General features: G+C 34.1%; 3 protein-coding genes across 5 annotated transcripts; 2 read left to right on the top strand and 1 right to left on the bottom strand.

Moving 5' to 3' along the window:
* Positions 1–6,030: 6,030 nt before the first annotated feature.
* LOC143194621 (uncharacterized) lies at positions 6,031–8,145 on the top strand. The gene is made up of 5 exons (XM_076401351.1): positions 6,031–6,157; positions 6,216–6,435; positions 6,725–6,862; positions 7,375–7,485; positions 7,557–8,145. Exons 2-5 carry the CDS (start codon positions 6,237–6,239, stop codon positions 8,081–8,083), a joined length of 975 nt encoding a protein of 324 aa, XP_076257466.1. The 5' UTR covers positions 6,031–6,157; positions 6,216–6,236; the 3' UTR covers positions 8,084–8,145.
* Positions 8,146–8,656: 511 nt separating this feature from the next.
* Positions 8,657–11,690, top strand: LOC143194453 (WD repeat domain phosphoinositide-interacting protein 3). Of its 3 annotated transcripts, none has more exons than XM_076401274.1 (6): positions 8,657–8,815; positions 8,904–9,079; positions 9,138–9,395; positions 9,470–9,658; positions 9,750–9,987; positions 11,077–11,690. In XM_076401274.1, exons 1-6 carry the CDS (start codon positions 8,749–8,751, stop codon positions 11,082–11,084), a joined length of 936 nt encoding a protein of 311 aa, XP_076257389.1. In that variant the 5' UTR covers positions 8,657–8,748; the 3' UTR covers positions 11,085–11,690. The 3 variants fall into 3 exon arrangements, with proteins under 3 accessions (XP_076257389.1, XP_076257381.1, XP_076257399.1); XM_076401266.1 differs by having other exon boundaries at positions 10,668–11,690; XM_076401284.1 differs by having other exon boundaries at positions 8,692–8,815; positions 8,886–9,079; positions 10,668–11,690.
* Positions 11,678–12,208, bottom strand: LOC143194605 (ubiquitin-like protein 4A). The gene has a single exon (XM_076401349.1). The coding sequence runs from the start codon at positions 12,206–12,208 to the stop codon at positions 11,819–11,821; it is 390 nt and encodes a 129-aa protein (XP_076257464.1). The 3' UTR covers positions 11,678–11,818.
* Between the last annotated feature and the right edge of the window lie 10 nt (positions 12,209–12,218).

Genomic DNA, 12,218 nt, shown 5'->3' with positions numbered 1-12,218 from the left:
TTCACTGAGTAACATATATGACACTAATTAGAAGTAAGCGGATTATGGAAGTCAATGTTACATCACTGCAGCTCCCTCCTATGTTAGGAGACTTGACCCAGTCCAGAATGCTGCCTTGAAAATTATACTGGGAACATACCACACTAGTCCGGTTGAGAGCCTTCAATGTGTGATCACCCTCTAGTTTTAGCTATCAGAGAGCTACATACCGCACTAGAGAGGAGGGGAGTAAGGATAAATTATCTATGGGTTCCCTCTTATAAGGGAATATCCGATAACGAAGGAGCTGACTGATAGTCTCACTATATATGACATTTAAGTGTTTGGCGAGTGCATTGGGATGCACTAATAGTCTTTCAGAGTACTTCGCACTAACACTTCCAATCACACTCGTTATGGGTTCTAAGAGGATATCGCGATGAATCAGTTTGGACACGTAATATGGGGCCTCGACTATGACTCGCAACACTTTATTCTGAATTCTCTGGAGGATATATTTGTTAGATTTGCTAGTAATGCCCAATTTGGTTTAGTTTAAGTCCAAACTGTTTGCGTTTTGTCACTATATGTTTTTTCCACGTCAAACGTCGTGCATTCCGTGCAAAAATGCATTCCCAGATATTTAACGTTGTCTGCTTGCAATTCATGGTTATTCAATTTTACTGAGGGACATGTTCTTCTACAAAGGGTGAATGTCACATGGGTAGATATGCCACGTTTTCAACCACTTGAACACAAGAATGAAGTTGGAGGTTTCTTGTGGCTGATATTGGATCCTCGTCTGATGATAAAACCGCTGTATCATCAGCATATGTTGCAACAGTAGTATTTCTTGAGGTCGGTAGGTCAGATGTATACAACAGATACAACAATGAGACAAGAACACGGACCTGCGGAACACCTGAATATATTGGATAAAGGTCAGTGTATTTGTCACCCTGTTTGACTATAAAATGTCTGCGTGTGAGTGACGATTTTAGAAGTTGAAAGTGCGTTGGGGGCAAAAACTTTGTTAATTTAACATGCAGTCCAGTGTGTCGTATCTTGCCACACCTTGTCGAAGGCTTGAGAAATATAGAGAAATGCAGTGGATCAATATTTTTTATCGTTTATGTTTTTGTTACTTTGGTTAACTAATCTAAGTAATTGTTCTGTTGTTCCGTGTTTATTACGGAAGCCAAATTGATGGTTTGGAATAATATTTCTCTCCTCTGTGATTATTTTGTGTCTCTTAATGTATAGTTTTTCGAAAAGTTTATAGGTCACGGATAACAGGCTTATAGGACGATAGGAGGAGATGTCCTGATTTTTTCCCAGGTTTAAGAATCATAATGATTTGGGCCACTTTTCAGGTGCTAGGAAAGTAATTAAGTCTTAGCATGGCATTAAATATGAATGTTATTCATTTGATGCACTTTCCTGGGAGCACCTTTAAGATTCTTTCAGTAATTAGGTCAAAACCAGGAGTTTTTAGTATTGATTTCTTTAATTATTGTTTGTTTTACTTCCTTAACAGTAAATTTATCATGTAGCAGATCCATTTGAAACGGAGTGTTAAGAAAGTCAACTATGTTATTTTCTTCTGATGCGTTTATTTCAGACGGATACGGATTAAATACTGTTTTTAAGTGTTTAGAGAAAACGTCCGCTTTATCTTTCTCATTCCTAGCCCAGGTACTGTATCTCATCAAATCAAATACAAATCGAGAGCTTGTGCGAACAATCATCTGATCACACTACAGTACAGTTATCACTAGGCGCGACAATTCTGAAAAAAAAAAACCAAAGAAGCCTTATCTTAGTAACAAATTTACTAACTGGGACACGTTTAGACTTATAACGCAAAATCAAATTAGTTTAAAAATAAGACTCAAAAATATAGACGATCTTGAGCAGCATACTGGAAATGTAATTGAACAAATTCGGTCTGCTGCAAAAGAAGCTACCGCAAAATCAAAGGAGAAATCAGAAAATTTCGTAAATTATCTCTTGAAATTAGGGATTTGATAATGATGAAAAGCTAGAAGAGTAGTAGAGCTCTGACACAGAACCAGAAATGCTGTAAACATAACAATTTTGAACAGTATTGCCACATCAAACAAATCAAGATATCAAAGAATATAAACAGAGTTGCTTAGAAAAATATGCAAATGGATTAAGCAATTCGGTGATTTAAAAGACCAATTATTAGAGAATCTACAATAGATATAAATCCTGTTTATCAGCCTGCTGTAGCTGTAAATCTGATTTCTCCAAGGCAAGTTGCCAATATTTTTTTCTATTTCGCTGATATCTACGATATCAAAATTATTGGAGAAACTACTGTTAAAACGTATTAAACCATTTCTCAACCATTTTGTGTCTCCAAAGTCTCTACAGACTATGATCGGCAAACTTCAAACCAAAAAATCTCCAGGTTTCGATGGAATATCGATTACCCAGTTAAAAAAGCTCCCGCATAAGCAGCTCGCAGAACTGGCAAACATCATTAACTCCATCATGAGACTGCAACACTTCCCGGCGTCTTGGAAACACGCACATATAGCGGTTATACCCAAAAAAGGAGCAAAATCATCTCCATCTGATTACAGGCCTATCAGCCTTCTCAGCGCCATTTCGAAGCTTGCCGAGAGGGCAATACTCTACGCTCTCAACTCTTTCACAAAGGAAAACAACATCATTCCAGATGAACAATTCGGCTTTCGCGCTCACCACTCATCCGTCCATCAAGCTTCCCGTCTGGCTGCACACATCCATCATGCTCTTGACCAACGTAAAAAGCTTGGAGCAGTTCTTCTGGACCTAACCAAAGCCTTCGACAAGGTCTGGCACGACGGATTGTTCGCAAAGTGCGTGCGGCTAGGCCTCCCAGAAGACCTAACCGCTCTCATCAAGTCCTATCTCTCGGACAGATCTTTCCAGGTCAAGATCAGGGCGTCACTTTCCAGTCGTAAACAAATCGATGCTGGCGTATCTCAAGGTTCCCCGCTGGCCCCAGCCTTATTTAATCTCTTTATTTCAGATATGCCGAGAAAAGAGCATATTGACGTCGCCTTTTACGCTGACGACACTGCTTTCTTCACGGCCGCCAGGTTAGAAGTTACAATTCATGAACGTTTACAGAAGCAGCTCGATCATGCGGTCAAGTGGTTCAAATTTTGGAGGTTGCAAATCAACCCTCTGAAAACCCAGGCCATCATCTTCCACAAGCAGCGTTACGCACTGCGCGTCTCGCAACTTAAGATCGACACCGCAATAATTCCATGGCTGGATAACGTCACGTACCTAGGTCTTCACTTCGACCGGCGGTTCGGTTGGCATTCCCAAATCCAGAAAGCAATCCAAAAAGGTTCGGGGATAGCAAACCTGCTATCTTCTCTGATCTGCCCTTCTAGCAGACTTCCCATCTCCATCAAATGCTTATTTTACAAGATGTTAATTCGGTCCGTACTCCTCTACGGATCTAATGTCTACTTCAAGTTTGTTACACCCAACCAGGTCAAACGGCTTCAAGTTTTCCAAAATAAGCTCCTCAGGAGAATATTAAACGCTCCTAGGTTGTCAGAAATAATCAAATTCATAGGGAAACTGACACTCCAGAAATCAAGCACTTCATATCTCAATCATTCCACAAACAACAACTCAGCTCAAGTTCTTCTGAAAACGCGCTTGTTCGCGAGCTGGTCGACATGCTGGGAGCTTAGCACCGTGTCACCGCTAAGCTCTCCCCCTTTTCCAGGCTGAAACGACCTCATCCGTCGCTACAGTCATAACTTTTGCCACCATACAACAGTACCCAGTTGTGTGTTAACTCAGGTTCGCGAATCAATAGAATCGCCGGGTCCTCGTGCCCAATAACGGCTGCCCGATCAGCGGGTGCCATATCCCAAATTTAATGCAGTAGCAGTAGTGATCCACAGGGGTCAACTGTGAGGCGGTTTCGGTTTAGTGTATTGGTAAGCCCAGAGGCAGTCCCACATAACCCGGTCCAACTTGTCACTCCAGGGCAAGTCTCCGCGACCAGGTATGCGTCATGCATTCCACCGCCTGGTTTTTAGGCCAGAACAAAAAAAAACATTAAACCATTTATAGAAATACCCAATTTGGATTTGGAAGAAAATAAATACTACCTTGCAATATTTCTGGACGTCTCACCAGCTTTTGACCGGGTAGAGCATTTGGAATTAATATACGATCTACTGCTGGAATCGTATCTTTTTCAAAAGAAAATTTGACTCTCACATGAAGGAGCATTCTCAACACTAGACTTAGACCTGTTCCGGCTGGAGTTCCACAGGGTCCAGCAATAATCTTGGACATCTCAAAAGTTTTTACCAGATATGGTATTTGGGATTAATCTACAAAATGAGCAAATTGCTACCACGGAATCACTGTCGACTGCTGGAATCATATATTTTCGAAAGAAAACTTAAAATCTTGAATGAAGGAGCATTATCAACACTTAAAGCTATTTCGGCTGAAGTTCCACAGAGTAGTGTCTTGGGACCACTCCTCTATTTGCTCTATACTGCTGATATACCAACAACTAAAGGAACAGTACTTGGGACATTTGCCAGCGACACAGTTATCACGGCAAAATATAGCTCTGCCTACGACTGTAGAAAAAGTATAATTAGCAGTAAACAAGATCTACAAATGGACTAGAGACTGCAAAATACAGCTTAATAGCTCCAAATCTGTCCATATTAATGTTGCGGCGAAATGACAAACAAAATCAGCTAAATACCTTGGCTATCATCTAAACTTTAACATCTTTAACCTACCATCGTGAGGTATGATGGTAGGTTAAATTGGAAACATCATGTCAGACAAAAAGCAAAGCAGATTAGACTCAAAGTTAAGCAATTTACTAGTTAGTCGAAAGATACTCCCAACTTGAACCTAAAATAAAAGAGATTAGTTTATCAGTCAATTATAAAGCCAATTTGGACTTAATGGGTGCAAATAGTGGTAACGCTAAAACATAAAATCAACTAGTAGTCCAACGCACCCAAAACAAAGTTCCACGATTAATTATCAATGCTTATCCCTATGTAACTAACGAATAGCTGCACGATGACCTCGAATACCAATGGATATACAAAGTGATCAAAAACTTCGCCTTAAAACGTGAAATAAGGTTGCTAAATCACAGCAACATGAATGCAATACAGCTGCTGGGCAACGCGCATGAAATCAGAAGAATGAAGCAAACCAAACTACGCGAAATTGTTTAGTGTATAAGTGTATTCTTAACTTTACCTTAAGCAGATTAGTTTTATTTTAATTTGGAAATACATATTAAACGTCATTGTCACTAGTATCACTTTGTAATGTCAAACTGTAAACGTAGCAAGAGTTTTACGAAAACAGAAGATTTTAATATTTAAAATTTATTATTTGCATATTATATTCCTCAAATACACGTATAATTTTCGACAAATGGCAACGTTGCAAATTCAAATCTTTGTGTGCATGCGCGGATTCTCCAGAAAGAGACTCGTCACATCTGGTAGAAATCCTTTGTATATCCCTCTCTATATCCAGAAGCAGGAATTTTTTGAAAAAACGAAAAGTTTAAAAAAAAAATAGAGAAAATGTGTTTTTATTTTTTTAATAATTTTATTATTATTTTTTTAATAATAATTAATGGTAAGTATTTTTTGTATATGTTTTTTATATTTGCTTCAGAATAGGAAAAAGAAGGTTTTATATTACTCTCAAAATCAGTTACAGTTACTTTGCAACAGTTACTTTCTTAGATGGTAAGATTGTACTTAGCATATCTAATGTAAGATGTAATTTTAAAAAAAATTAAACGTCAGTGTCATTAATATCATTTTATAAAGTCAAACAGTAAACGTAGCAATAATTTTACGAAAACAGGATTTTAATATTTAGAATATATTATTTGTATATCATATTCTTCAAATACAGGTATAATTTTCGACAATTGGCAACGTTGCAAATTCAAATCTTTGTGCGGTTGCGGGGATTCTCCCGAAATAGACTCTCTCGTCACCTCTGATATAAATCCTTTGTATATCTTTGTAAACTTTAGGAATTTACACAACAAAAGACAGCTAGGCGTATAACGGTTGCTGGGACGGTGCTAAGTTAATAGAAACTGAGGATGCAACAGTTACTTTCTTGAATGGTAAGATTGTGCTTAGCATATCTCTTGTAAGATGTAATTTAAAAAAATTAAACGTCAGTGTCATTAGTATCACTTTGTAATGTCAAACAGTAAACGTAGCAAGAGTTTTACGAAAACAGAAGATCAGTCAGAAGACAAAAAGACCGCGTATGATGAATTAATTGCCAGCGATCCGGATTTCTATCAAGGTTCCTCGAAATTCCAGTTTCCGAATGGAGATCAATACGACGGCGAGTATTGTGCACACTCCAGCGGTTTAGTGTGGAGGCAAGGAAAAGGTAATGTTTATCAAGGGGATGTTCTGATTTATAATTTTAAAATAACTTTTTGCATATTTCGCAACATTTCTTCAAAATACGAATTATTTTCGGAAGCGACTTTTGTGACAAAAAATCGACAGTAGATATTACTCGAATACAAGTAAAATATCAACGAGTAAATAACGAGAGCATAGGAAAAAGTAAAAAAGTTTCATATTACTCTCAAAATCGCCTAAAATTTAAAAAGGACCCCCTTAAATAAGTAAAGAAATTTACTTTTAATACATACTTGACTTGTAAACTTTAGGAATTTACGCAACAAAAGATGGCCAGACATATGACGGTTGCTGGGACGGTGACAAGTTAATAGAAACTGAGGATGTAACAGTTACTTTCTTGGATGGTACTAAATACATTGGTTCGTTGCAGAAAAACAAATATTCCGGTAAAATGTACCTACAATATACTTTTAATAGGTTATAAATATTGACAGTAACAATTTTCTATTGTTTTATTCATTCTTACTACGATATGATTAAATAATGCATTAATTATTATTATAACGTTATATTATCTTTATTCGAAAAACTGTAACCTTTATAACATAAAAGTATGTTTTAATAACATAAAACAACTGTTATTTGGAGATTTTATTGAGGTTTTAACTTGAAAATAAAAAAATATATTTCGGTAAAACATACCTATAATAAACTATTAATAGATTATAAATCTTGACAGTAACAGTTTTCTTTTGTTTTATTCTGTCTTACAATGAAATGATTAAATAATTAATTAATTATTATAATAACATTGTATTATCTTTATTTGAAAAACTGTGATCTATATAACAAAAAAGTATGTATTAATAACATAAAACAACTGTTATTTTGAGATGTTATTGTCGTTGTTACTTAAAAATAAAAACAAAAAAAACTTACTTCTTCCGAATAATTGTAGGCCCCGGTCTTTATCAATTTAACAATCAAATCTCTGTCCTAAGCAACTTCGCTGATAACAAGCCAACTGGAGAAATAACATTGATAGATCCAAATCAAAAAGCTTGGTATGGTAAGTTATTTCGAGACGAGGCTATTATTTTTATATATTTTATCATTTAATTAATCATATCATTAATTCAGGTTTTGCGGAACAAAATGAAAGTCTTCTTATACCAGAACACATATTTTATCAGTGCATTAATCAAGAATCGGGCAAAGGAAGGCTTAAGCAAACGCCAACTGCTAAAAAGCAAAGTAGCACCAATACAATAAAGAGTAGTAAAAAGTCAGATGATGCGGAGCCCCAATTAAAATATAGAGATTATCGTCAGGTCGAAAAAGAGATTTTTATGAAATCGAAAAAAACTCCCTCGAATTTATGCTTGGAAGATTCGGATTGGTTTAAGGAATATTTGAACTATAAAAATACATATGGGTCCATATATTGTAAAGCGATGAAAAAAGGCCCGCATACTCTAAACAACGAAGAAGTGGACTGGTTTAATAAATACAAAAATTTTGAAGAAAAATATCTTCAAGTCTTAAAAAAATTCAAAAAGAAAGAAAGACAGCAAGTGCCTAACGTAAAAATATTTGAAGTTATTCACCCTCTACAATATAAGTCCAATATTACACCGACGGTCGTTTTTTATCCCAGTGAACATTGAATTAGGTTTATTAAAAATCCAAAATTAAAGATTTACCATACATCATTCTTGTATTTTTATTGTGGCATTAATCGAATTATTCTTTTTTAATAATGGCTATAATCATTTTATCGATTATAAATAAACAACTTAATACAACAGCTAAAACCCAAAAGAAGAATTGACGTATATAACGTGCAAAATCCAATTATATATTAGGATTGTGGAAAGTATCGAAAATTTCGATTTCAATATTCATATTTATACAAAGTATCATTACATGAAATATAGACTAAGATCAGCAATATATTTTATTTATTAATCAAACCAATATTAACTGCTTGATAGGTGTGCTTTGTTACAATTCAACTTAGACGCCCAACAAATACTCTAAAGTTATTTTTCAGGAGACTAAAGTTCATGCATCTTTTGATAAACTGATTATAAAAAGTAATTTTTGATCGTACTTTTTATTTGATGGTCTGAAAAAGAATATAAAAATACTTTAAATTCGAAAATGTCATATCATATATTCTACTATCGTCGATATAACTCAATTATAATACTAAAACACCAGTAATATTCGCGCCGTAAAATCTGAATGACTCTTTTGGTTATAGCCAGCAAATGTCAAGTATGTCGCTTATTTTATAAAATGTAAATATTTTTGTTGTAACTATTTTACGATGAATTTGAGATCAAATAACCAGTTCGAAAATGGACTAATTTTTGCCGGCTTTAATCAGGATCAAGGTATTTTTTTAATTATATGGGGTTATATTTATATTTATTTTTCAAATCTGTGTTTACATTTACTAACAAGATTTATAAAACATATTAGGATGTTTTGCTTGCGCCACAAATACAGGATTTCGTATATATAACTGCGAACCTTTAAAGGAAAAAGTCCGGCAGGATTTCGCAGATGGGGGCCTCAGTTATGTCGAAATGCTCTTTCGTTGCAACTATTTGGCTTTAGTAGGTGGTGGAGACAAGCCTTTATATCCCCCAAACAGGGTAAGGAATTTAACCAGATAAAAAGAAACATCAATTTTGAAAAATGTGTCTTTCTCAGGTAATGATATGGGATGACCTAAGGAAAGCTACTCCTATTTGTCTAGATTTTAATGATAAAGTTTTGGGAGTGAGACTTCGAAGAGACAGAATTGTTGTGATTTTAGATGGTGTAATAAAAGTTTACACCTTTACCCAAACTCCTACACAAATCCATGTGTTTGAAACATGTGCTAATCCCAAAGGTTTATGTGTTTTATGTCCAAACAGTAACAATTCAATTTTAGCATTTCCAGGGCGTAAAACAGGATATGTACAGGTATTTAAATCAAATAATTATTGGTGTAACAGACTTACATAATTTTTTTGTGTTGTTAAAATGTGTAATTTCAGCTTATTGATCTGGCAAATACAGAAAAGGCACCATTAGATATAGCAGCTCACGAAGCAAACATCAGTTGCATTACCTTAAATTTACAAGGAACTAGATTAGCAACAGCAAGCGAAAAAGGGACATTAATAAGAGTATTTGACACTACATCTGGTGAAAAAATGCATGAACTTAGAAGAGGAGCCAATCAGGTAAATATAAAATAGTGTAAATAACTATTCAGTTAAAAAAATAGTTTAAAATATAATAAAATAGAAAAGTATTGTATTGTTTTTTTTTCAGGCCCAAATATATTGTATAAACTTTAATCATTCATCAACATTACTGTGTGTATCATCTGACCATGGAACAGTTCATATCTTTGCGCTAGATGACCCAAAGTTAAATAAACAGTCTAGTTTGGCAAATTCACTCTTTTTGCCAAAATATTTCTCATCCAGCTGGTCTTTCTGCAAATTCAGCGTCCCAAATGGTCCTCCGTGCATTTGTGCTTTTGGGCAAGATAACAGCTCTGTTATTGGTAAGATTTTTATTTATATATAAAAATTCTACTTGTGTACACAAAACTCTGACGATAAATCTCGCTAGTAGAACGATGGATTTTAAAAAATTCGCACCATACATTTTAACAAAAAATTGATCAAGAAAATCTAGACCTTTTAGGTTAACTTATCATTTGTCATATGATGTCAGTTGCCATGGTAATCGTTTTAACCCTTGTTATAAAAAGAAATATAACTACAATTTCTTAGTAAAAATCTTCGGATTAACATGAAATGTTTACTCAACATTACATATTAACACGGGAATGTTTTGGCAAAGTCCTAAGGCAAGGGAAAATTTCATAAAAAATGGGTGGCTTTCACTTATGTCATTATGACGTTGCTATGGTAATCATTACATATTAATCAGTTTTGCAGTATTTGTTCCTTCAGAATTTCGTTAGTCGATAAGTTTACTTAAAATTTTTATTGAACATTAAAAAGAAATGTTAATTGCAATTATAACATGATTACATTAGCGGTTAAAAAAAGATATAATTATACATTTTGGAAAATCAAACCTAATATTTCCAGAGTAAGCTTTGGAAACAATTAATTACAAGGAAAATTAAAACATACTGGAATATATATAGTAGTCTTTTCTAGTTTTTGTAGTAGTTGTTTGGCGTTTGTTTATTTATTAGGAAATATTTTTCAGTTGTATGCGCGGATGGTTCATATTATAAGTTCGTTTTCAACTTGAAAGGAGAGTGTGTTCGAGAGCAGTGTGCCCAATTCCTAGAACTGGCAGATAATGATGTAGAGTACATAATGAATTAAACATATACATGTCTTTCTATTTGTGATTTTTTGTGAGAAAATACATATTTTGCCTAGAAAATGTGAATTTGAAAAATGCATAGTGACCACTACATTTTAGTAGTAATTGATTAAACTGACTCACCACAATTGCCTATTTTAAATTTACAGAGGCTCACATAGTTCTCACATATTACTATTATAAAGCAGTTATAAAGTATGTTTAGTTTTGAATAAGGATTATTTCTAAGTTATACCAATTATTTTTAAGTTATATGAAGACGATATACACATTTACTTTTTTCTAGTAAATTGAATAAATCAACAAACCTGAGAAATTTTACTACAGCCATTCGAATGATTATGTACACGTAAGGTAAGCGGGCACTTGTACGCATTGAATGGATAATTCTTGTGTTTATTACATTATATTAGGATTGCTACAGCGACTATTATTTCTGTAATTACGGACAAAATTGCGTCCGATATGTGATTTAAAATAAAAGGAATAATTTTCTGCCATTCCGTCCGTCCGATACGTCAAAGTGAGGTATACGGATTTTAAATGGCAAAAAGAATATGTCTAGGATTAAGCAGATAACAATTTGGTGTGTATGGATAGTGTCATTGAAAAATTCGATTAAATTTGTCGAATATAAAGCAAACATTTTTGACAGACTTAATGTGCATGTTTGAAAATTCAGCATACTAATAGTTTTATTAGTAGGTAGTAAAATTTGTAATTTAAAACACCAGTTAATTTCCATAATCTCAAAAATAATATGACCCATAGTATGGGTACAAGACGCACTTACCTGTACACTGTACAAACTACTGTTTAAATTGTACTCGTTATCCAAAAAATATATTACACTTTCATTAATTATATCACTGCAACCAAATAAAATATTCTTATTTTGAATTAGTGCTGTTTATTTACTTTAGAATAACTTCTTAAACATAACTATAAAAATAATATACTTTGTCATTAAATAATTATACTACATAAACAGTTTAAATTAAGAAAAATTGTGTTATATTAAAAATAACTTAGAGCTCATTTAAATTAGAAATGGCAATTCTTTCCAGATCATCTAAGCTTAAATTATCAACTTTTGTTTGGAAGTTTCGCATGAATTCATCTGCTATTATTTTACACTGTTCTTCGGAATAGTATTTCCTTAAGAGCTTCCCAAGTGAAGTTTGTAAATTTTCCGGCTTCTTTATGACGATATATATTTTAGTTCCCTCCTTTATTTTCGGATAATCTCCTATCTTTTTGTCATCTTGAAGTGGAGATCCTGAAACTATCAGCGTTTGTTGTGACACTGGAATTTTTAAGCTCTTCTCTACTTTTTTCTTGATTTCTGTAATAGGTGTATTTTCATCCACATCTGCCGAGGTGCTACCGCCCTTCAGGCATTTAATCACGACTTGCATTTTTATTAAT

Source organism: Rhynchophorus ferrugineus, unplaced genomic scaffold, assembly GCF_030347505.1.
Source record: "Rhynchophorus ferrugineus isolate W39M unplaced genomic scaffold, kcgeb_rfMv2 rfM1, whole genome shotgun sequence".
In the NCBI taxonomy this organism is placed as follows: Eukaryota; Metazoa; Arthropoda; class Insecta; order Coleoptera; family Curculionidae; genus Rhynchophorus; species Rhynchophorus ferrugineus.
The sequence above is the reverse complement of the archived record's forward strand: the minus strand, read 5'-3'. Positions and strand labels throughout refer to the sequence as shown.

Bases quoted from the DNA above. Each gene is read 5' to 3' on its own strand.
- LOC143194453 (XM_076401266.1), top strand. From the start codon at position 8,749: ATGAATTTGAGATCAAATAACCAGTTCGAAAATGGACTAATTTTTGCC. The intron at 9,396-9,469 runs GTATTTAAATCA...GTGTAATTTCAG, and splicing joins GTAAAACAGGATATGTACAG to CTTATTGATCTGGCAAATAC. The intron at 9,659-9,749 runs GTAAATATAAAA...TTTTTTTTTCAG, and splicing joins TTAGAAGAGGAGCCAATCAG to GCCCAAATATATTGTATAAA.
- LOC143194605 (XM_076401349.1), bottom strand. From the start codon at position 12,208: ATGCAAGTCGTGATTAAATGCCTGAAGGGCGGTAGCACCTCGGCAGAT.
- LOC143194621 (XM_076401351.1), top strand. From the start codon at position 6,237: ATGTCAAACAGTAAACGTAGCAAGAGTTTTACGAAAACAGAAGATCAG. The intron at 6,863-7,374 runs GTAAAATGTACC...GAATAATTGTAG, and splicing joins GCAGAAAAACAAATATTCCG to GCCCCGGTCTTTATCAATTT. The intron at 7,486-7,556 runs GTAAGTTATTTC...TCATTAATTCAG, and splicing joins AAATCAAAAAGCTTGGTATG to GTTTTGCGGAACAAAATGAA.